At 42.1% G+C, this 25,628-nt stretch overlaps 1 protein-coding gene across 2 annotated transcripts in view; it reads right to left on the minus strand.

Annotated features, from left to right (window-relative positions):
* The window catches only part of ABCC3 (ATP binding cassette subfamily C member 3), a 50,095-nt gene extending 24,467 nt beyond the window's left edge, over positions 1-25,628 (minus strand). The window contains exons 1-8 of one of the 2 annotated variants that reach the window (XR_005107305.1): positions 25,491-25,628; positions 10,616-10,792; positions 9,574-9,699; positions 8,542-8,679; positions 6,684-6,809; positions 5,829-5,890; positions 4,605-4,736; positions 386-604 (exon numbers count right to left, since the gene is read on the minus strand). Coding sequence is in view for 1 of the 2 variants with exons in the window: in XM_037407288.1 (XP_037263185.1) it covers positions 386-604; positions 4,605-4,736; positions 5,829-5,890; positions 6,684-6,809; positions 8,542-8,679; positions 9,574-9,699; positions 10,616-10,792; positions 25,491-25,520 (1,010 nt within the window). In the remaining variant the exon portion in view is untranslated. The remainder of the gene's footprint in view (positions 1-385; positions 605-4,604; positions 4,737-5,828; positions 5,891-6,683; positions 6,810-8,541; positions 8,680-9,573; positions 9,700-10,615; positions 10,793-25,490) is intronic. The other variant, XM_037407288.1, reaches the window with a different exon arrangement.

Below are 25,628 nucleotides of genomic sequence, written 5' to 3' on the forward strand. Positions count from 1 at the left end.
ACCACCAGCACAGGTGGGTATCAGATGTACAGAGACTTCTGGATCCAGCAAGCAGTGCTTCACTTTGATTTCACAAATAATCCTTTAGAAACGGGGAGAAATTGCTTTGGACTGCTGCACGGAGCAACAGGTAATTTGTAATTCAAAGCTGTCGATTGGTGACGGGCGATTTACGACTCTTGCATTTCAGTGAAGCCTGCCCAATTTACAGCTTAGTCCACAATAAAGAACTCCTGTCTTATGGCATTTCAGTGGGAAGGTGAGGGAGCACACACATACAGCACTGTGAGGGAAACTAGCTATGCATTTCAAAAATAAATACTCCGTGCCAAAGCCAAACCTCCATAGGGATTGCGCATAGAAACTACTCACACAGTAAACCAACCTTAACAGCTGAGGGTTGACAAAAGAAAGCAGGTCTTGTATTAGCTTGAAGAAGGAACCGATTAAGAAGTACGGCCCAAAGGTCCTCAGCAAAGCTTTGAGAAAGGAAGGCTTTCTGTTGTGCTTTTTGTCTCTGATCAGAACTTCTGCTTCCTCTGGACTGTCACCAACGTGATTCAGCACATGGTTAGATTTCTTCATATATGTCACATCTTCTTGCCTAGGGGAATGAAACAAGCAATTAGAAACAACTGGCAAAAAGAGTATCCTTGCCCTATGTGTACAGCACTGCAGGAACAGCTAAGTCTGCTCCTTTCTTTGCTCTGCTACTGATTAACAGCAGGACGTTCAACAAGATCTAGATGTGTTCAGGGATAGCCACTCATGTGTTACTAAGTCTTGTTTTCTTTTCTTTTTCTGCAGTACTCCATAAGCCAGAAAACTCAATCACCGTGGGATGAGAACATGGCCCAAGGAGTAGGAGATGAAGGCTTGACTTCCTTTGGCAAAAGGACAGAGTTGACCTTGAACCTCCAATTTCTCATACACTGAATCCTCTAACAGTTGCTATTTACATACCACAAAAGGCACCCTCGCCTAGTCCTTCAGAGCCTGTATTTGTTATTCAATTACTAGTTGCACTAAACTTTAGCCTTATCTGATCACACAGCAGCTTTCAGAGAAGTAGTCTGAATCCCTCCAGGGAGACAAGCACTGAATCCCACGCCAAACTAAGAGAGGAAGCAGGCACAGCCCTCTCAAAATACAGTTTTACGTTCCTGGAAACTTGAAAGAGTACAAACCATAGCACCTCCAAAGCTCAGCCATCGCCAGGATCTGGGCCACAGCTATCCCACGTTCTTCCAGGAGAAAAAAATTTTGGTTTAGGTGCCTAAATTTTACCCAGATGACAATTTAAGCATTTAAACCCCGTTTGGCTGTATTCCTTGCTTACCTTGTGCCTCTCTTTCTCCACCTGGAAAATAAGCCAACAAAAGTGACCTCTTCTGCAAACCTCTTTGAGACTGACTGATGAAGAATGGACCAAATAGATCCCTGCTGCTCTCCAGGGCTTGAGGTGGGTTTTCTAGAAGCACCTTTGGGGTTTAGGTGCCTGACTTCTGTTGCCCATCAATAAAGAGGGAGCGCTCTGGGAAACTATTTCCTCCATGAATTGCTCTCAAAGAGCAGCCTGGCAGCTCTTCTACCCGCAAATACCAAATTGCTGTTGTTTCTTGGGGGCTATAGGACCTAGAGAACAATTTCCTGAATGTCAGCTAGGAAGGGTTAAGTCCAGGTGGAGCATGGAGAAGGAAATGAGCCTGGGGCACATAAGCCTTAAAAGAAGGGACAGGTGGAAGAGACACCCTAGAAACAGTGAAGACTTACAAGAAAGCATTTGAAAAATAACTTGCAAGTACTACCAAGTGAGGCTGGATTTATGATTCTTCATAAAGAGGTGCAGAATTTTTGGAGCTGGCTGGCTGCAGAGTCAAATAATTCCAACAGCCTGTGAGCACTCAAAACGATCGCTCTGGCTAACAGTCCACAGGTAGAAACTTGTTCACATCCTTTCAAACAGAGGCGTTGTGCAAATCCCAATTTCTTTACAATAAAGTTTGAGGGCAGGGGGAGAACCTAAACCAGACAATTCTATTTTTTTCCCCCCTGACAAGAACAAACAGTGTTGTCTTTGTCCTTCCAGATCAAACCTGGAGAGTTTATAAGCAAAGCCTTATTTTTCTGGCAACCAGGCTGTTAAACTCATTGAATGATTTGGAGAAACAAGAACACTTGCCCCTGGCTTTATGCTATTAAAAATGTTTATTACAGTGAGCTAACAGCAATGCAATAGTTCTCTCTCAGCAAAAAAATCCCAAAGGGAGAAAATGCACATCTAGTGTTTACTACGGGTAGCTAGGTGAGGTCAGGTTTTCAGCAGTGTGTGGGACTGCTCACACCCAGTTTTTTAATCAAAACAAAAAGCCTGTGTTTGGTTTCCAGTATTTATAGCAGGACAGATAATAGATGCTGACTATCTTATGGGAAAACACATAGCTTTCTCCATGGTGATGACAAGGCCCTACATCTTCAATTTGTCTTCATAAGCATAGTCTCTAAAAATCAGAAGCTAACTAAAAATGAGGCAAAATGCCATCTCTCTCTTCTCCACCAAGCACAGCTCTAACTTTCGCAGAAGAAATGGCACTTTTCAGTAAAGTGAGCAAGTAGACTTCAGCCATAGATGCAAAGAGAGCAAAAGCAAAGGAAAAATACTCTTTGTATGCTTTATCTATAATAACAACTTAAATCCACACTGATCTCTCCTGTAACTCAGTCGTAGCAAATGAATTATTAGCAATTATTTGATTCAGAAGACAGCTGTGAAGCAAAACGTAATAAAGGTTTTGTAGGTTTAGGAACAATACAAATGTGATAACCATTACCATAAAATAAGTTTAAAGCTTTAGCTATGCCAGAGTTGCAATGACTTAAGTTTTTAAAAATAAAACTACTGGGTACACTGCAAATATTTTCCATGGTGCTTTCAACACATGCACAACTTGACACAGCATTTTTAATGTCCTAAAAGCTTGGTCAGAGCAAATTTAATGAGAAGAGTTAAAAAAAGAAAAAAAGAAAAAACTACTTACAACAGCTCCTAAGCAACTACCACTAACGTTATTCGACATGAAGTAATTGAGAATACCTACCTATATTTGAAGAATAAGCACAGCCACAACATTTTTAGAGTTATGTGAAACCCAGCAATCTGGAGTACAGTGATTTGCTTTGTTTTTGCTCCTTCCCCCATCTTAGAATCATTAATATAGTTGCCAAAAAATTTTACCTGAGCTAAACACAAGCCAGAATTTATGGTTAAATTCATTGCCAACTGGCCCCAGTTTGTGTGAATAATTTCCAAAATGCAATGAACCCCATGACAAAACTCCACGCACAGTTTCTGGTTTCCTAGCAAAACTTTTCCTGGACCCTAGGCACTTCTGCACAATGGCTGTGCTCTTACTATATAAAAGCCTGGGGAGTAAGATTTATGTCTGTGCAAAAAGACCAGAACCCAGACAATGCATGTTATTCCATACCAGAGACTTTAAGGAAAAAAACAGTAAAAATCCCAAAGTAAAACCACAATGCACATACACACAGAGCACTCGTGGACAAGCTGCTGGTGTTAGTGCTGGAAACCTTTCAGATTTTAGCTGCGAAGTGGAACTCTCCACATCATATTTAGCCTTGCCAAGAACCTTACAACTCTCTCCTAATATTATCACATAATAGGGTCTTTCCAATTTGGCAAGGATATGCACAGAAGAGAACAGAGGAAAGCCTCCACACAGAGAAGAAATTTCTACAATGAAAGGAAATGGAAGCGCAGGCCTCCTCCTTATTGACCTTTTTCGTTTGAAACACATTATTATCACATCTATTTGTTTGGAAACATTCTGGAGACTAACCAGTGGGAGAAGGAAATACAGTTGCACAACAGATTCCTTAAGATTAGATTAGAACAGAACATGCAATATAAAGGATATCCTCTTCGGCATGGATGTAACTATATGCAAGTTCTGACCCCCATCCCATTTTCATACGAGTGTATGAGAATATTGCTGCTAACTTTCTAGGCCACAGGAGTAGGGTCTCAGAGGTCTTAAAGTGGGATATCTCCTCCCCTCCTGCCTTTCACATGTTTTGAGTTTCTTATCTTTCCTGTACAAAGTGAAGAGTTGCTCACTGCTAAGAGCCTTAAAGCTAAGAATAGTGTCAGGTCAAAAAACTCGCTATGGGGATGATGTGGAAATCCTTTTGGCTTATGGTGCTTAGAAGTTGTGCTCTAGCATGCCTAGGAGGGATGCAACTGTGGGGTTAGACATCTACCAGTTCATTTTCTACAGTCCTACCAACTCAATCCCTTCTGCTTATGCATCTCCAGCCCTTCTCCACATGGTAAATGGCACTACCTGCCCGTGTAGATATTAAGCACCTAGTTAAAAAGTGTGTCAGTGGTACACAAGCCCCAGAGGGCTTCTGCTTGCCTCTGCCTACACGTATTAAAATAAGCAAAGTTGACTGTCAATACGAAGAACAGATAGGTTAAAGAGGTAGGTGCCATTTTTGGTTGGCTTATTTTCAGGGATGAGCAGCTTATTAATGTTGAAATTACTCGGATCGATCTCTGCAGGACTTGTTCATATACTTACTGTTTGCATTCTGCTTTTTCTTTGTTCCACTCTTTACTTAGCCGTGCCACAATAATTTTTGAAGTATCATCTTCATTCAGTGACCACAAGTCTTTATCTTCAAGGGGCCTTTTGTACCCAAGAATTGCCATGCTGCACACATATGGAGAAAAACAGTCCAATTCAGTTTGGCTAACAGTACTTAAAATATTACTAGTAACTCTGGCACTATTAAGTTAACAAAGGTAAGAAAACACACCTCCGAAGAAAAGGTGAAAATTATACCTCCATCTCCCCTTTTTCCTTGTATTGATATTTGCAATTAAGAAAAAAGACATTTTGTAGTTTAGATTACATGTATTTTAATGAGAACATCACTTCAGAACAAAAGGACAATAAAAGCCACCTACTAGAAGCATTTGAATAAAACTGATGTTAAATGAAAACAGTGAAGCTTTAGAAGTGAAAATAACTAAGTCTATCTGGAATAGCTGTCAGAGGTGAACAAAATGCAGAAGTGAATCTCAAGTTAAAGAAAACTCAGATTTCTCTGAAAACTACAGTTCCTCAACTGTAAGAGGAATTTTGTCGAGGGATGCAAACATCTAGTTGCCAAGAACCTCGACAGGGAAGCTGAATGTTCAAAACTCTGGAAGTTTAGAAAGATCACACTCTCCCACTAAAAAGAATGAAGATCACAACCCCGTCCAACCACTAGGGAAAAACTGGGTCTTAGTACGACCTTTGACAGCTGTTCTACTTCCTTATTGTAGAGTAGTAGTAAACCCAATCTCAAATGTGCATCTTTAATATGCATGCCTTTTAACAGCAGTATCAGTTGGTGGTAATCATTTGTATAAATAATCCAGTTTACTTTCCCCCTTGGAAGGAAAATGTCCTTATAAAAAAGCATCCACCCATGAACCTCAACAGGAAACGAAATGCATCCTCAGATGGGTGAAAGGTTGCCACAATTAATCTTGTGGAACAGTCTTGCATCCTGGTTTAGGTAATGATCCAGCATGCAGTAAGCACACCAGGCTGTATACCCTATCAGTTATGCCACAGTTGTTCAGAGAACAAGTTTGGGCAGTATAAGCACTCTGAAAGCTGTTCCTAAAAAGGAAAATCCAACATCAACGCCTTACAGAGGAAAAATCTCTGTATTACTAACTCTGTGCAATACATAGCACAAGTAGAACATGGGGTTGTCAGCTGTCCAAGGGCTTGAAGAGAGAAGCTCACCTTGTAAACCACCAAAATGTCAATCTTGACAGGAAGCCTGAAGTTAGCTCTGGACATGGATTCTATAATAAAGTTATGGGGGAAAAAGCCCACAATAAATAAAGCAAGACATTTAGAAGACAGTTTATTTTGATCAGTTTTGATATATTATATGGTATATTACATGCATGTACCTATGTCCTAATAAGACTTCAAATTAGTTTCTTTCATTTCCCATGTCATATAGAACTCTTTTTAAAAATTGCTTCATATACTGCCTTTAAATCACACTTATATAAAGCGAAATATCATTCTATAGTTTTTGAAATATTCATTTGAAGAAATGAACTCAACTTCTCTCTCAGCTTGGTTCAAACATAAATCCAATTATAGAGACCATTTTATGAACTGGAGAAGAAATTTAACCTGTGACACCACTAATATCTTCTGTTATTAATGTTTTTCCATCTCTATTCTCAACACATATAGAACTCATTCGTTAAGACAACCCTTATAGACTTTAGCTAACTCTAAATGAATGTTAAGCAAGTAGACCACCATCTTCACAAAACCTACTCTTGAAATAATTAATATTACACTTCAATGTTCATAAATGTATTTTAAACTGCTGTGAAGCAGCAAGCAGGTGAGCTACTTGCACTACATAATTTGCAGTCATTACTGATGGCACATATAATGGAAAAAGGCTTCAAACCCCAATATTGCTCTCCATACCCAGTGTTCGTAAGGGGACTACTAACTACTGCAATCTCAACGACAATCCAAAGCTGTTTTCAGTGACAAGTATTCTTAGTGGAACTCTCAAAACATGACATAGTCTGTAAAATGCAAACAAAGCAAAGTAAAAATACTTACAGGATCTGTATTAACAGGGGAAAAAAATGGAGGCTTTTCTTTAAAAACACGAAGAATCAACTCAATGATTATCAAAGCAAAGTAGATGTAAAAAGTGGTAAACCTGAACCTTTCATTTACATGGCCCTAAAGGGAAAAAGAAACAAAGTAAATGATTGTTTTATTGTGCTTCCCAGCCCACCCCACCCCCAGCACACACACTCACACACTCTCTCTCTCTCTCTCTGACTTTTTCACAGCTTCTTTTGGCAATTCCTTTCTTCCTCTACAGTTGAACACTGTAAAGTAGTTGCTAGCAGGATTTATCTTACAAAAGTATGCACGTACTCTGTAAAGTGCCTAAGAACATGCTTATCTCCAAGCTTTTCATTAAATTTATGTCAAGTTCAAAGTGCTTATACATCTTCACTGCATGCAGACACCCTCTGGAATCAGGGCTACATGACATCCTTTTAAATTACCTCCAGGGATTCTTGCAAGATCATGTCTTAAGCACAGGAATTGTCAACCGAGATCACAGAACATCCATTTACTTTAGTATCTTGTCACTGACAAGTAGTCAGTGTTAAAGACTTTCAGAAGAAACTGCAAAAAAACCACTGTATTGCATAAGTTCCATCTGCTCTAGAGATATTTCCTTTCCTACTCATGAGTCCGCAGTTGACTTAGAACTTCTTTTTGTGAGGATATGCCCCTCATACAGCTCTTTTGAATCATCTTATTGTTCACTTAAAATGTTTAAACCTTAAGTGCACGAGAAAGAATATTTGGTCCTTGGCAGTTGCAAGAACAGGAGAAACATTACCGTCACCTGTTCTAAGGCTCTGCACCCACAGTTTTAAGTTGGCTAAGGATTCAAACATTGATAGTCCAATATTCATACTTATTCACCACTACTACAGTTTTTAAATTGACTTCAAGTGGCATTTGAAAGGGTCTCAACAGGACTGCAGCTATTTTCTGAAGAAGTTCCGCACATACTGTCATTCAAGGTTTAATTCAATCTCTGATGGAATATTTATGACTGCCTGATACAGCAAAATCCTTGCTAAAAGCATAATGCTGCTAATAGTTACAGAAAAGTAAGTATAAAAAAAAGAAACCGCCAAATGGAATCAACGCTGATTTCACTCAGGAGAAGCAATCACCTTAATGTTTTTTCAAATATTCTTTTTCACTCCCAGCCTTTGATGATCTAATCACTGAAGCAATCTGTTTTGCCCTACTTAGTGGAATTTGTTTCCGTGAAAAACATGACAACTTTCTTGCTGTGGGAGAACCTGCTATGTTTTCAAACAGGAATCATAACAGCCCAGCTTTCTATCCTCTCCCTCCAACTTTCTGTTCTCTATTTACAGCCACAGTTGGAGTCAAAATGCTATCCTCAGCACATCAGGCACTGACAGATGAAAGCCTATGGAGCTATATAATGTGGCCAAGCTGCCTAAGCAAAAAAGGAACATACATATTAAAATGTGTCATCTCCGATTACTACCCAACCCTATTTAAGCATGGCAGGGGAAGGGGGCTGCAAAAGAGAAAAGGAAGGAAAAAAGAAAGCGTGTGGGGGGAAGACCCTGTTCTAATGTATATGCAGCATTGGTACAGCCCTCACATGTCTGTCAGGTTTCCAGTATAGCCTTGGGCTAAGCAAAATCTGCTTTTTGACACTGCATGAGAAATCCCAGTTCCCTTCAAGTTACACAAGTCTCAGTCAAGGCAACAGAACCAAACTTCTCTTTCTTTCTGGCAGAAGCTGGGCTCAGATCTGACTCCAAACTCGGTGATTCATTCCCTTGGAAGAGACATTAAGGCTACAGTTCCTGTTCTCCAAGTGCTAACAAGGATGGCATGTTACCTGTGCTGTTGTAGTCATGATCTTAGACCGGAAAGGCCCCACGGCACAGAGCACAGACAAAAACCAGAAGATAATGAGCACTCCAGAGGACTGAACTCCTCTCAGCCTTTCGTACTGAATAAGCAATGTAGCTAACAGCTGTAAAAGTAAATACAGGAACAGTGAACCAAAATCCCATCCCACTGCTCCCCCTATTCACACTCTCAGTTGGCAGCTATTACAGTCATCGACAACAGGACCTCTCTGAAATAAGGCCCCATCACAACTTCACAGAAGTTGATGGCTAAACCTCCTCTACCTACAGAAAGCAGCAAATAACTTTATGAAATAATATGGTTTTACTGTTCTCAGAACCTTAACTTCAGAATTCAGTTTTTAAACCAGACTTTGCACCTAGGGCTAGGCACAATTAAATATTAGCTACAAACATTTTAAACACATGTAAAAGCTGTCATTTCTCCAGTCCAGATGGACAATCAGGACTTGTCTGGTAAACAAGATTTTTTTTAAAAAAACACCATCCATCCATGGGAATTAAAAACTTAATGGGCAAATTTCACTGCTTCATTTTTCATACAACAGCCACAAGCCTGTTTGTCACCCTAGGCAAAGCAAATTTGGGTTTTGTTTAATGGAGGAACAGCCACCAGATAAGAGACACGGTTTTACACAGCCCAATACAATACTGAACAATGCACAAGCCACGCTCTATCATATCTCCCTGTTTAGGCAAAGTCATATCCAAATTGCCTCCACACCTGGATCACAAGCCTGAAGAAACAGATGAGGGCAAGGTGGGAGGCAGAACAATCTCTCCATTATAAAGATTTTGATTTACATAGCTGAGTCTACATGAGAGAGCTATCTGTAGCCGCAGCCTTTTCAGTAAGCAAAATTTGCCTCAGTGATACTAATAATTTAGTTAAAAGAGTACAGGATAAAGCAGTGAATGCAAAGGAACCTTTTTTCTCCTTCATCTGTCTAAGAAAGAGTTATTCTTATTGGTCACAATAAACAAAAGCAGCTACAAACCACAGTGATGCCAACGATCAACGGAGTTACGAAATAGACTGGTGGAGGTGTTCTGTTTTGCAGGAGCTCGTGGAAAGAGTAGAAGAGATCTGCCCAGCTCACACACCACAGCAGGACACCAAACAGCTGAAAGTAGTCAAACAGCAACAGCATTTGGTATATTCATCTCCAGGAGCAGTCAGACAGCTAGCAAAACCGTCACGATTCACAGATTTCCAGCAAGACAAAGCTGTGCAAACAGAACACGGCCGCGTTGACCCGCTGCAGGCAGGCTAATGGCACTGTCCCACTGCACTCAAACCAAGGATCTCGTCTCAACTGCTTTTTGCAAAGGATTTGCAAACACAGCAGTAGAAAGACTAAGTATTTACCTGTTTTTTCCCCCTCACACTATCCAGTTTTGGTTAGAAACACAGGGAGCATCCAGATTAAAGGGAGACATGGCCTGAAGCAGAAGCCTGGAATTTTTCTCCAGGAATAACCCCAGTTCTCTCATGGCCTATGGAAAGTGACTTGCTTCCGTTCCTTAGACCTAGCCATTTACAAACCAGAGGTGCTGTTGACACCAGCCACCTCTTAAGCACAAGATGCAGATGAAATCACATAGCTATTGAGTAGGTAGAGTGGCTTGAAAAAAGACCTTCTTGTGCTTACTTTCACAATCAAATTAAATTCCCACTAGACCTACCTTAAGGTCTTGGTTTTGCAGCTTTCAATGGTTTAAAGGTTAAGTAAGGGTGAAACAGCACAGTTCTGGCTCACAAAAGGGATGCTTTCTCTTCTGCAGAGCAATCAACATCTCGTCTCTACCCAGAAAGGTGGCCTCATAGGACAGATTTCCTTACAGATGAGCTATCCTTTGCTATCCTTCCTCAGAAATCTGTACATACACTGTTGCCTCCTCTAAGCAAGTTCTTCAGTTCCCCCATTAATCAGAAGGAGTTCTGCTTCAACCCTACTGCAGCACTTGCTTGCATACTGAACTAACACTAACAAACTCAAAATTGCACATTATTCATGGAGCACTGCAAAGAGATCTTACCGTCTTGAATCTGTTCAACACAGAAAGCACAATGTACCCTCTTTTGTTGTGCTTTAGGTAGAGAAGATAGAAGGGTAATGCACTCCATAGATAAATGCTGGGGATCCATGCTAGGACGGTATTCTGGAAACACGGTGTCAGGTCTGGATTATCAGTGTGTATTGAAAGATTTGAATCCTGGAAAAAAGACGAGACACGTTTATTAACAAAGAGACAGAAGCACTGCCAATTGGAACATCTGCTTGAAGAAGTTGTATCCAGATTCTACTGGAGTTAGCACATGACCTTAGTAAAAGCTTTCCCAAAATACCTATCCCAACCACTTGCAGTTAATCTGCTATAGTAAAAGGGCTAAGTACAGTTACAAATACTGGGCAACATAAAAATTAAAAAGATTCTGCCCTCGTGTATCTCAGAGTTGGATGTGTATTTTGTAGCAGACAAGCCTGTGTGGTTTTGTCTTTGCTAAGGCTTAGTTACCAATGCTGACACCACCACATTTCTTGGGCATTCCCAGCCTGGAGTGAAACTGCTAAACAAAGCTCTTGCGGCAAAATCCTCAACTGGAGAACTCATCCAGCAGGAATGTCCAGCACTGAAGAAAATTATCACGTTTAGATCAGCTGTAGGCTGACCTGGGAAAATCCCCTCCATTTACGACTAAAATTCTCTCCTTCTTACTCATATACCTCTAACTGTAGCTACTTCGCTATTCTAAACAAAGGTAAAAGGAATGTATTGTATTTGCAGATAGGAATACAGGTTTTCTTGCAAACATGGCAAGCAATGCTTTCCATCTGTGACCTCAGACACCACATATGCAACTTGTGCCTGAGGATTTGAATGCACCACATACAAACGCACAGTTATGCAAGTTCAAACTAAGACATTTCAGTACAGTTAAGGGGAATTTGTTTTTAATCAAACCTACTGGAAATTCACACCACGCATTTTGCCATCTGATGTGTCATCTTAAAAGTGGTAGATAAATACTTACTGCAGGAAATGTAAAATTACTTTGTTGTACTACCATTAGCAAGCAGATGATAAAACTAAGATACCTGTGGTTCAAATATGCCTTACCTCTACGCTAGAATCACTTACTTGTAACTAATTATTTTTGGGTATGAGCTCTCGGTAGAAGTATGTTTCAGTTAGGCTGAGACACTTCGCCCTACCCCTTATAAATGAATGACTGACTAGTCTGAATATGAATTCTTCAAAAGTATTTCCAGTCCTGCTTTTGTTTACCAATGCAAAAGAGACTGCTGAAAGCAATGGTTGATTGTAGGAGAACTGAAGAGCCCCAATCTGCTGACAATCTTTCAGCTTTGGTGATGATCTGTCAGAAAGGACATACATCACTGCATCAGTCACCATACACACAAGAGAGCTCTTAAGTGTAATGACACTACAAAGCTGTGGCAGGTTGCAGGAAGGTTTCGCTGAACTGTGACAACTTTGTCACTCAGAACTTCAGCTTTGGCACAACTGAAACCTCTGGCAGTGGCGAAGGTTGGCAAGAATCCATAACTATGCATCTGAACTGCACCCTTTAACGCCACAGTTAGTGCCTCTCCAGCCGAGAAATCGCTCTTTTGGAGGCACACAAGCACCCAGCATGGGCCAGGGGAATAAAAACGCTCCCATTTACCTTAAACAGGTTTGTCCAGACCTAGGGGGAACTTCAGCCACAAATCGACAACACAGGGGCAATTACACAGCAATTCAAACACAAGATCAGAACCAAACAAAACTCCAGCCTCACATTCAAACTATTTCTGCGTTATCCTCCAGCGAGCAGGTCTCTGGCACCAAAAAAGGAAGATAACATTTCAAGCACCCATTTTTGGCTCATCATGAAAACATTTCAGCATCTCTAACATGATAAGCTCCCCTAGCAGCTACCCTGCCTGGGGCAAGAGATGCCCTCTAGAAGTCTGGAGCTGAAGAGCTCTTTAGTTCCAAAGCAGGAGCTTATCTACTATCATTTATTCAACAAAATACTAATTTCCTCTTTAAATTACACGTGGTTTAGCAATGTCTTGAGCATGTTTGTAATTGTGCTCCTTTTTCTTGCTGGAAAAGGAAAGCTGAGGAAGACTAGCAATAACTGGGCATAGAATAAAACAAAGATTCCATTGGGGGGGGCACACTCTTAATTTAAACCTTTCCTATAAAACCAAAACGTCCAGAAATGGTTTTCTGCCTGTCAGCAACCTAGAAACTGCCCCAGATGTCCATTAACTTTGGACTGAACACAAGCTGACTATTGTAACCAAGACACAGACTGTATGGCTGCCAAGCCATTTGAAGGTTTGAAGGTTTTCATTAACTCTTATTTAAACAAGGCAAAGGACTTGCATTTCTGAACGTATAAATACAGCTGGCCAGAAAACAAAAATTCTGTCCTAAGAAAACACGTAAGATTTTGAGATTCAGTTGAATTATTCCTGAGAATATAAGTGGAACTTTTCCAAAATTACGTGAAAGTGTAAGAAGCAGCACCCACCCGATGGACCAACAAGAGCCTACTACTGCCACGGCACATGGGAAACAGGGATGTGGGCTGAAGGAGAAACCTATGTTCAAGGTGACAGACCTGACTACTGGCTATCTTGGTAATGTTTTCCCAAGTCCAGTACCATCCTGGACTAGATAAACAAGTTTCCTGAACAGATGTGTTTCTGTAAAAAGCTTCCCTTTCAACAAACGGGTGTTTTCTGGGAGCAGACTGTTTTTTCCATCTTTGAATACAGTGAGAGGGGTTCCTGTTAGAAGACACAGTACCTAAAACATTTAAGTAGTGTAATTCCATGCAAATTACTTACTCTGAGACCAGACTAACACTGCTATGCCATGTAGTAGGACTCTGCAGTGAATTATTATTATTACTTTTAAATCAGGGAATATGAAAGTTGTGTTTCTTACCACATTTCTTACCAAGGTGGATCTGTTTTCATGGAGCTGGCCAGTTCCACTTTATGGCTCAAATCACCACACTGACATATATTCCAACATTCCCTCCAATGCTAAACAACTCATTTGTGTTAGAATACGACACGAAGTCTCAGTACAATCTATCCTGACCAAGCCAACATTGTTAAATATTGCCAAATACCCTCCAGTTCAGCAGTAATGGAACTCCACCCCTGAGAACAAACACAAGAAGCAAAATGGCTGGAGAGAAACACCAGCTCTTTGACTTCTATCTTTTAAGCCTCCTGCTTTAATCTGGCTTTGCCTTTCCATATTCTGGACTCTGTCCTGCTAAGTTTAAATGCTTCTTGTGTCCAGTTCTGATTGAGGATGAAAATACCCACCTTCGGCTGTCTGGGTTTGAGGGTTTTCTTTGGACTGACTACTGAAAGAAGTCTAACACACTGATGTTGGGTAGCACACGTGTTCCTCGGCTCATGGCTCTGTGCTGTCCTGAGAGCCGCTCACCTTCCTCTGTGCATCACAGTGATGTCTCAGGGTCCCCTTCAACGAAACCCCAGGAAAACACTCTGCAGGCAGCTCTGTGACCCAGAGCCGGGGTGGCCCAGAGCCAGCGTGTCCCATCAACAAGCATCTCCTAGGAGGAAATAGCAGCACGTGTTGGGAAACACCACTTTCTCCAAGAAACTTATCTCAGGAAAACTGTAACAGCCAGCACGCCCAACACAGCTAACATCGCTGTCAGCTCGCTTCCTCAGAAATGAGTCTTAAGGGCCGTAACCTGCGACCTCCTCCTAATCCAGACTCCCACTGTGCTCCCTGGCTCCTCCAGATTGCCAAGAGCTCTGTGGCAACTGTCAGTGATCAGCAGCACTTCCCTGGATGCAGTATCATGTATCAGGTAGGAGGCTCTGCAGGCAAGATACAGCATTGCACAAATACCAGTCCACCGTACCGAACTCCCTGGGCACAGAATTTACTTAATTCTGTAATACTGCTTAAACGCAATGCCAACATCCATGGCAAAAGAGATTAGAGATGCTTGTTACAGCTTCACACCAGACATGGGATCCCCTGGAGTTTAAAACTTATACATTAGTGGGGCTTTCTGTTGATCAGTTAAGAATATCATTGACATTGTCCCTTGCAGCAGTTTTCAGTCACACCCATCACTCCAGTCACAGCCTTTGTAAACACAAGCCTCATATTAAAGGCCATCTGTGCAGCAGGACTTACATTTAGATGAGCAGTATTAAATACATGATCTTCATTTAAGGGAAGGTATTCAGCAGGGGAAGCTCTGAGCAACATTAAAGCTGCTCTAATACTTAGCACTTTCTATTACACTTTCCCCTCTGGAAAAGAAAACTGCTATTGAAAATGCCACCCTTAAAACTAATAATGCCTTTAAAGGAAAAAAAATTCAGAGCATCACATCTTGGGCTTCTTGCATGTCATGCCTTAGTTTTCAAAGAAAAAGGGGAACAAACAGAAAGCCTAAAGCTAGGCTGAAAAACAGGAACAGGGAAATTCCTATCCCTTTCCCAAACCTCAAGGATTATGTTAATAGAGCCTGCTGAGAAAGACCAGCTGGGGTTCTGGTGTTTGGGTTAAGTCTAAACCAACTCCTACTCCACTACAGAAGTTTAAAATGAAAGTGCCTCACACTGGCTTTTCCTGGCATACAGCTGATGCTGCAATAATGCTCCTCAAACAGCTGGCAATGGAAAGCTCCCAAACCCTAGGGAAGGCTAACAATATCCTTTGTCGTCTCAAGCAGCTAACTCCATTGAATGGATAAATTAATACATGCTTCTCTCTAAGTTCCTACAGCACAAAAATAATTGGGAAAAGCACAGGAAACACAAATTTATTCTTTATCTGCTAAATTCATTCTTTATCTGCTTGGGAAAGTGAAGGCCACTGTGCTGATGTCATTCACACCCTACCCAAGGTTAGTACATGACATATCGCTGATTCTCTGTCAGTTAGCACCCGTTGGCACATTATTTAAGATTAAAAATCAAACTGAAAAGCTGACTGGGAAGGTACACACCCTTCCCAGAGAGAGATAAGTGAAAAACTAAAAGTGGCAACACTTCCCCACAGTAAACAAACATGGAAATGGTATCTCTTGTAAAAGAAACTGTTAGTGAGAATCTAAATACGGAGGACAATCTTTCTGCCCTTCTATTGCCCCTAGATCTAGTAAATACCCTGCCTGGGAGTTTCATTCACACAGCTTGGCAAAAAAAAGAAGAGGAAGAAAAAAAGGATGGTTTTCTTTTGGCTCTACCACACTGCCTCCACCCCACAACAAGCATGGCTCTCTGCAGCAGCTCTGAACCACACCACCAAAAACAGTCAGGGCTCAGTTTTAGCTACATCACAGGCTTCATCTCAGCCCCTCCCTGTCTCACCTCCCATTTCCAGCTGTTGTCCACCTCTTCTGCTTGGTCCCTGCCGGTAAACTCTTTGGGGTAAACTCTGATAAGCATTTTAGAGCACAAATGCAAACAAACAAGCCCTCTGCTCCAAGACTCCAGAAGGCTGCCCATTTCAAACGGCATTCTCACAGCAAGACCATCCGTTTACATTTCCAAAGGAACAATTTCACCCTTATGTACAGAAGGAGTAACATGCTTCATTAATCCACAGTGGCTGCTGCACAACTCAATTCCTTCACACAATTACAGGAACAACCATCTCCCCAGCCCTTAAGGGCAAGAGATGGGACATTCTCCGCTACAGCACCACTGCTTGGAAAAAAAGTTGAGAGGACATAAGCTTTTATAATAGTGCATGAACCACACAGTTATTAACCAGACATAGCATTTTTCAGTTTACAAAGCACACTGCAACAGTTATCTACATTAGTGAAGGACACCATGCAGGATGCTGAACTTTCTTTTCCAGCAGTAAAAGGATCGTTAGTGGCTTATTTTAATGGATCAAATAGATCTGGCACATGTTCATAGCCTATACAAGCTAGTTTATGATGATGGAGTAACTAGTCACAGGTTTGTGGTACCAACCACACAACGCACTTGAGAACTGTGGACCAGACATTCAAAAATCAAGGTACTGGCTTAATGACAGTTGTTAACATGAAAAGTAAGTTTCCTTTTCTTCTCTTCTTAGTTTTTACAACTAGAAGTTCAGAGCTGCTCTGCTGTTGTGAACAAAACCGAGGCTGGATTAAAAAAAAAAAAAAAAGTAGGCTCATATTCTGCTACAGTCCTGTGAGCCCAGGAAATGGGGCTTTCAGAAAAGCATCTGTAGCTTAAGAGAAATAATAAAGTATAAGTTGACCACAGTAAATATATGCATCTACAACAACATACACCTAAAGTAAAAGTAAAATCCATCTACTTCAACTGTTTTAGTAGCAGTCAGCCTTCTTGCTTGGACAAAGGGACCAAGAAAGGAAGGCATAGTGCAACCATAGAGGTACAAATGCTCCTGAATCAAAAGCAGGACTGAGAAGAAAAGGACACAGGATCATTCCTTCAGAATAAAGTCCCCAACTGCCTTGTAAGATTGATCAAAGCTGTATAGTTCTGTAGAGAAAACTTCCTGTCAATTGCATCATCAAAGGCCTTTCCTATAACCTGGTGCAAGTACAAATAAAGGAGTGGGTTGCCCCGTTTCAGCCCAGTGTAACAATGGGTGCTGGGGAATATCCTTAATTTGAGCCATCCCAGCTCTTTTCAGCTGAAAGGCGTTGGGTTAATTCAAGGATCATAATGAATGTAGCTCAATTAAGAAGAAGTACGAGGCAGCCCCTGCTTTATTTTCTCCCCTTCCCACCCTGACTCCTCCATTTTAAGCTGGCCCATCCAGCTGGGCTGCTGTACAATAATAGTAAAAGGGATTGTCACCAAAAAAATTGTCATCAGTGCTGCTCTGACATTCCACCTGCCTAGTGGGAGTTGCAACCGACAAATTGACTGCAGAGATAATGAGGTTTTAATGTCTGGTCAAGGCTCTCTTTAACACGACAGCAGCGTGAGAGTTCGGGGTGGTGGGGGGGGCAGGACACAGAGGTCACGCACCATCTCAAGCACCCAAGGTGGGTCACACTCTTCAGCTGCAGGGACTCTCATTAGGGGAGCTCCAAGAAGTCAAATGCAGCAGCAGACCAGAGGGCAAGGACAGACTCTGGGTGCTAATGAGCTTTAATGCCAAGATTAAGCCTGTTTATCACTTACAGACCTGACCTAAGCTCACCTAACACAGAGGAGCACTACACTTTAGCTACACTTGCAGAGTTAATATGCACAAATTGTACTCATCTCTCAGTCCACAAAATTTCTGCTTATTTCAGTCATTTTTATTCAGAAGAAGAGTGAAATCTGCAGTCTGGCCCTAAACCATGGCAGTAGTTTCAGAGAGAAAAAGAGCTCACAAAGCACCACCGCAGGTAGCACCTTTCGGAAATGTCTGCTCATACACCTCCCCCATCCTCTCAGCTATTCTCTCTTCTCTTCCCTTCTTCTCAAAGTGAAGGCTGGACTTCCATGTTGTTAAGCCAGAAAAAATCAGAGATAAAGAAAATATGGTGACTATGGAAAAGGACTCTGTTAACCACAGAAACTGAAGCAAAGGCAGAACTGCCCCGGTACATTGCTCTACCCCAAACCAAACGCATGCACAGCTTCCATCCAACCCTAAGTGATGTGAACTTAAAGCTTAGAACTTGTTTTTTTTTCAACACCCAGGAAATCCCTGTTTCTAAAAGAATCATGTTTAACTACAATCTGTACAAACACTCTGCAACTGAATCCACCCAGCCAGTGCTAGTTTGAAGAGAGGAGCACCATCCGTAAAGAACTGCTGCAAGATCAGTGACCGAACTGCAACACGCTTACGGTAACAACGCTTCAAATAGCCAAACGAACTAGAACTTTAACACTTTGCCACAAAGAGGCTGAGACCCGGAAAGTGAATTTTTGCAGGTCATGAACATGTGAGCATGATGTGCCAACTCTGTATCGGGGCAGGACAAAAAAGGGGAAAAAAGCAGCAGACAGAATAGCATTGCTGCATATGAAGATCACCACTGGCCACGATTTTCCATCAGATCGATCTTCCAGTAGTAAACTGTTTCCCCCAGAAGACATACCTTGCTTTTTCAAAGGGGACAAAACATAAAAGCATTAAGTTTTTTACTGCTTTTTGTTCCACTTTGCCTGCTCTCACCTACCCTTGCTATAACAAAACGATGATACTCAGAACATGGAGGTTTTTTCCCCTGCGTTTTTTGGGGTTTTTTTCTGTGTTTCCAAATGTACATAATAACGAAGAGAAATTAAAGGGAAACAATTTGCAGATGTGAAAGGTAGGGGAGATTCTAGAATACAAGTCATTCAGCTGAGGGGGAAAGGAGAGAGAGCAAAGGAAGAAACGAGAATTTATTTAGTTCTTTTAATTGCACAAGTGTCAAATGCATTCCCAGAAAGTTTCAGAAAGAAATTATTACTTCTGAAACTAAATTACTTTGACGTTTGAAACAACTCCCATGAAATAGTTTTTCTTCTCCCCCTCCTTCATTTCTTACTCTGTTCTAATTCAAAGCTTTATGACACCGGCACATGACATTACTGTAAATGATTTAAGTTTTATTACATTGACTTTGCCTCTCACGCTGCTGGGCGATTAGCACAGGGACAAGGTGCCAGCTCACACAGGCCCAGCATGGAATCAAGGCTCCTGGCCCTACAAAAGCCTGAACGCATTCCTGGGAAGATCTTTGGCTGCGTTCTGCGATGCTCTCCTCCAGCTCAGCCAAATAACGTGCGACTGGATAATGGCCCATCACATTCACGGCAGTATCAGGAGACAAATGGAGCATTAGCTTACTGGAAAAATCAAAGATCCCATTTAATAGGTTTTTCAAAGGAAATTTTTTTAAATTAAATTTTAAACAGTAATAGTCTCTTCATTTTAATACATTACAAATTCACACGTGTAGAAAGGAAAGGATTATATCTCCAGTGGCATAGTAATTTGCCTACCAGGTAAGCTAAGCCCATCCTCATCTCAAAATGCTTTAAATTCTTAACTGTAGCGATTAAATGAGCTCCATTTTAAGGAGGTCCTCATGTGACTCAGACTTTATTTCAGATATTATTTCTTTTCAGGAGGCAAACTCTATAGTATTCTTAAGTCCCAGACACTACATCTACCAGCTATGTCACTTCAGCTACAATGGTCAGAGCTGCGTCCAGGGAGGAAGAGTTGTGCTGAAAGCTGAAGAACATACATGACCTTGAGTTTTGCTGCAGAGAAGAAATCTCCCCGTGGAGCTTTAATCCCCTGTTAAAGCAAGGTGGGTCCTTGCCTCCTCACCATCTGCCCCATCTCACAGCACCCTCAAGTTTTACTGTCTCACACCCAGGAAACACATGGAAGGGAGGGACAAACAGGCTTTTGTGTCCAGATCTTTGTGAAGCACTTCCCACAAGGCCACTGCGCACCTGGGCAAAAAGAGATTCTTCTCACCTTGGGCTTTTTTTCCCCCCCCCCCCTCCTTAAAAATCCTTTTTCCTGCAATTCCAGAATTGCAACTGGGAATTCCAGAAAGGACTCAGCCATCCTGCTCAGATGTTGGTGGTGACAACTTTATCAGCTGCTACCATTCTCTGGCACAGAGGACTACTGTTCATTTGACCCATCAGTTGTCTGGTTTGAAGGAAATGGTAATAGCTGCTTTCCGAACAATCACATTCAGATATTCTACTGAAATGAATGTCATTTTCATGAGCTTCATTAATTAACACTGTCATTGAAGGACTCCATAAATCCTTGATATTGGCAGCTTTCACTAGTATTAAGTTCTGCTCATAACTCTCAAATCCAGACCTCGTCTTTCCCAAACACATTCAAATACAATCTATTATGCCATTTACACACAGATGAATGATAATAGGCCCTGTATAAGACTGCAAATCTAATGACAAATATTTATACTGCTCCTGACATACAGAATCTGAAGCCCGAATCCTTTAGCAATAGCTCCATTCAACTCAATTCAAGAATCTTAAAATCCTGGAGGATTTGAGCTTGAGTACTTCATTGCTTTTAAGTTCAGGATGCTACCAACACAGCTACCCTTTGAGAGAGTGTAACTTCATAGATCTGGTGTCTGAAGAGACCATTACCGTCACCTAGTTTGCTCTCCTACCTAACATGAGAAAGAAGACAGACACCTGACGCAATCATTTGTGAAGAGATTTATAGAAGTGGGACTCCATTATCTGAAGTTGGATGCAGTTAAAAAAGATTATGTGGGGGTCTGTATCACATTTAAATATCTATAAACACTGAGCATTCTGTGTTTATCACAGCGTGGCAGAAGGAGAAGATTATATATAAAGAACAGTCAGTCTGGACTACACCATCCTACTGCAGAATCCCTCCTTTGCAATGACCTGCTATTACCTTTCACTTCACTCTTCCTCTGCTGAAACTAGTTTAGTTGAGAATATAATGGAATAATTGAAATTCAATGTTTTATTATTAATTTAGGGCCAAACCACTTAAGTTGTGTACAAGTTTCTTTTAAAGAAAAACACATTGCAAGAAGTACATTGTCATCTTTCTTCAAAGAAATATTTCTTCCTTACTACAGCTATCATTATTATTATTATTAGCTATTATTATTACAAAAATTTAAGCACGATATATGATGAAGCAAAAGGGGAAATTATGAAGAGGGGAGACTGGTGGCACTTTGAGCCAACAGTGCAGGAAGTTGCTTTTCCAGAAAGCGGCACGACTTTCAGCCCAAGCCTACCAAAATTTCACAGAATGACTCAAGGTGAAGGAATATCCGCAAAGCTGAAGGTTAAAGGCATGCCTGCATGAGACTATCTCAAAGACAAGACCGAGGTACTGTTTACTTTTGAGAGTTACTGCAACTTCCTGTTGAATTACTCAAGAGGCTCTGGATGAAAAAGCAGCCAGCAATTTCACATGGGATGGGAAGAAAAAAAAACAAAACAAACCAACAACAAAAAAATGTGTGTCAGGTTACCAAGACACAGGGTAGGCAAGGAAAGTGAGCTCTGTCAGCTAAGCAAGATCAAAAGGAACAAGCCTGGATCTCATCCGTAACTGACTAGAAGTTGCGGTCTCCCCTTTGAAGCACTCTATCACTTGTCTTCACATTTCCTATTTATGCTGTTAAGAAAACCCCAGCCCCGAAACCACAAGCTACTGCCCAAGCCCAGGCACTCTGTCTGTAGGCTAAGGTGTTTGTATCACCCATCATACAAACAGGAGCCAAGTGCTGCCGAGTACTTCATGTTTTATTCTCTCAGCAGCCATCACTCACCCAGAGGGCCTGAGCTGCAGAAAGACGACATGTCTTTACACTGGCACAGAATTTGGTTTTCTAAGCTCGTGCCGTTTAGTCATTAGGCCAAAACACTTCTGCAGCAAACACTCCCTAGGAGATCACTTTGTTCTCCTCTCGGAGGAACTGCTCACATTTTACTAGCGGAGGACATAAGCAACAAATATGTGGTAATTCCCCTGTATCTACTTTTAAAGTACAGGGATTGTGGGTCACGTTAATTGGCACACCTATCTAGCACACTTACTATCACATACTAAATATGTGACACAATAAAGTAATGGTAATTATGGGTAATTAATAGCAATTACGGGGAATAGTAAATAACACTCCTAAGGACTGCCTTGTGCCAGTGTGCACTATTACATTCATCTCCTCGCAAAAGGCATTTAACATGGGAACGCTGCTAGGTGATATTAACAATTAGCTTCAAATTCTCAATTGAAAGAGACAATGTGTTTCCAAGTGTTCAGATGAAGAGATTGTTCATGCTGCATTTTGAATAAATAATGTTCTAGTTGTTCCTCTTTTATCTATAAATACCCCATATTTGTATTAGTGATTTCTGATTTTATGTTCAGCAGGTAAAGTGGTAGCTGGAAGGCAAAAACATTCATAGATTTCTAATGTGACCTACAGCATTTTCTTTCATTTCTGATTTCTAAAATGGGTTGAACAGGAGATCATTTTGCCTCTGCACAAAATCAAAAAATCCCCCAATCCATTGACACTTCCAGCAAAATTCCCCCACCCTGCACCAGGGTGAAGAGTTGAAACCTTAACACTTTTGATAATCCAAAAAAATCCAAGACAAATCAATCATCTGTTCAAGTAGATATATTTCAACGTAAACACTTTCATGAGCTAGTTCTGAATCGTTCTGTTTTGATTCTGACCTCATTTTAACAGAAAAGTATTGTAGCTGGTTTAAACTCCAAAACAAAGACTGTTTAAATTGGAACAGCATGTTTCCTTTCACTCTATACAGTTTTAAAACCGACACCAATATGTCATTCAGCTTCCAAAAATATCTAGATTTTCTTTGACAAAAAATGGGGAAAGTGTTGAAGTTCATCAGCTATGAATAAGCAACCATTAATAATGGTTCACATTTTATGAAGTTCTTGATCTGAACTGCAAAGCTGAACACCGTTGGTTTGGTGTGCACAGGCCAGTGACTGCCTTTCACCTTGTTCTCCGTTCTTCAAGTGTACGGCAGCATGTGAAACCTCAACTTTCGTTGACTTATTTCAAAAAGAAGCTTCTACCTACATTTTCTTACGGAACAACATATTTGCACAGCAAATCATTTCAAGGTGACTGTCATCCACATGGTCATCACTTACAACCTCTCATAAAATCAGTTCTACTTACAACCTCTCATAAAATCAGTTCTCTATATACATTCCTGTTATCAGAAAATACCACTGGCTACTGAAGTGAGGTATAAGACTCTTGGTCACTGAGTTCAATCTGCTGGTCACTGGGTCACATATTCCATTTCACACAGTTATTGAGTAACATTTTTTAAAACAAGCAGATGGAAGGTTGTTTCGAGTCTAAACAACTCTGGAACATTCTGAAGGAACAAAACAGGTCTACATTTATTAAGTAGTTTGCCCATTTGTTTAAGTAACACTGTTCATCTCTTTTCAATCAGTCTCCTTTTATTCTTTACTAATACTTTATGTTGAAGTGTGTGATAGTTACACAAAAAAAGAAGTTTATGGAGTCTTGTAACACACGCCTGACATCTTCCTTCACAGACTCAGGCAGAAAATGCATTCTTCCGCCAAACTACCATGTTACAGATAACTGGCATTAATCACATTTGAACTATTACTTTGAGCAAGGCTGAAGGTATATTTTTTAATTATTATTTATGCTTTGTTAAACACATTTAGATCTCTTCATCATTTATGCTGTAAATAAACGTTTAGTAATTAAAATGTCTTCCCTGGATTACCCCTATACTCCTTCCTGCAAATTCAGTTCTGAAAAGCCTTGGCAATATTAAAACTAAGATACACTACCTCAGTGTAGCGTACACCAGACACAGCACCACAAAGGGTCCTGTGCTTGAGTAACAGTACTGCATAAAGCACCGAATGATACATTTACCTCATACTTAAAACCAGCAGAACGGCATGAACATTTATATTATGTATCAATAACCTGTTACCAAAAGCTTTGGCCACATAGTTGCACTAAGCCTTCCTTGAGAAGCCAGGACATGCTTCTCCAGGCAGCCTATAAAGTAGCGAGCAGTGTTGATCTGTTTGTGCTTGTTCCTGTTCTATAAGTGTTTATAGTAGAAATAAGAGGTGAAAATACTTGTTTGAGCAAGCTTATCTGCCATGTGTTGTAGCAGAGAGTGTGAGGGTGCTTGGAAATGATATGTGAAAGTGAACGAAGAAATGTAACTAAGGGGCTTAGGAGCCTAAGTCCTCTTTGAAAAAGTAATGTTGGGACAGTTTTTGAAAGATAATTAGTTATCTGATGATGGAGCTCAGCATCAAGTCCTCACAGCCAACTGCTCATGTTCTTTAATAGCCTTCTTAGCAGCGATTCATCTTCAGACACTTGGTTTCATTCCTGTTCATCTTTCTTTGAAAAAAATCTCCCTTGAGCTAAATCAGTGTAAGAGAAAGGCACGTGCATGAATTGTGATTTCTTGGAGGGCAATTCCAGACTCACCATATGTGCTGAAATCCCCACGGCTTCGCTTGCTCCGAAGTGCCTGCCACACAGCGCTGAGGAGAGCAGCTGTACCTTGGGGAAACGCTGCTCCAAGGACTTGCAACAGCACTTACACGCTTCAGCACAAGACTACGGGCACCAGTTTCCCAACTTTTCTGCTCACAAACTCAGCGCCTGCTGCAATCAGCCTTCCCAAAGGGCTGACGGCTCTGAACACAAGTCACCCAGTGCTCCCAGCCTGGTGACCACCCCTGGCTGCCACAGCCCACGGCTCTTCAGCGCTGACAGGCGCTGCCATCCCGCGGAGCGGCAGCAAGGCTGAGCAGAAGCGCCCCGGCAGGACCCCCCCCCCGGTAGGGGCACCCAGCAGGCCCACGGCTGTGAGGCCCAGGGGTGGGCTACAGCCCCCAGGAGCTGCGGGGGGCACCGCGCCTCCCGCGGGAAGGAGGGGGCTGCGGCACGGCCCGGGGCCTGGCGGCGTCCCCCGGGGCCTAGCGGGGTCCCGGCTCTGGTAGAGAGGCTGGCTGGCGACAGCAAGGCCGGCCGCTGTGCCGAGGCAGGCGAGGGGATGATGCAGCTCAGCCCCCTCCGAAGCCGCGGGACCGACCTGTCCCCCCTGCCCGCTCCGGCCCCTCAGACCCGGCGCGGCGAGCACACGGTCCCGTTCGCGGGGAAACTCCCGCCGGCGGCGGCAGTGCGGGGCACGGCGCTTCTCCTCCGCCCCTGGGGCAGCCCCGCAACCGGCGCCGAGGGTGCTGCTCCCCGCCTTCCCCCGGCCCCTCCGCGCAAACCTCCCGTCCAACTTTCTCCTCAGCGAGGGGCACCCGCGGGGCGGGAAGGGGAGAGGGAGGCGGCACCGCCGGCCGCGCTGCTTACCCAGAAGCGGGACCCGCAGAAAGCCTCCATGGCCGCGGCAGGGGCGCCAGCTCCTCAGGCCCACGCCGGGCACCGGACGGGGGAGATGCCGGCTCCTTCCCCTGCTGGGCGGGCCGGGGGCGGGGAGGAGCGGGCCCG

The sequence above is a fragment of the Falco rusticolus genome, chromosome 1, assembly GCF_015220075.1.
Source record: "Falco rusticolus isolate bFalRus1 chromosome 1, bFalRus1.pri, whole genome shotgun sequence".
Lineage (NCBI taxonomy): Eukaryota > Metazoa > Chordata > Aves > Falconiformes > Falconidae > Falco > Falco rusticolus.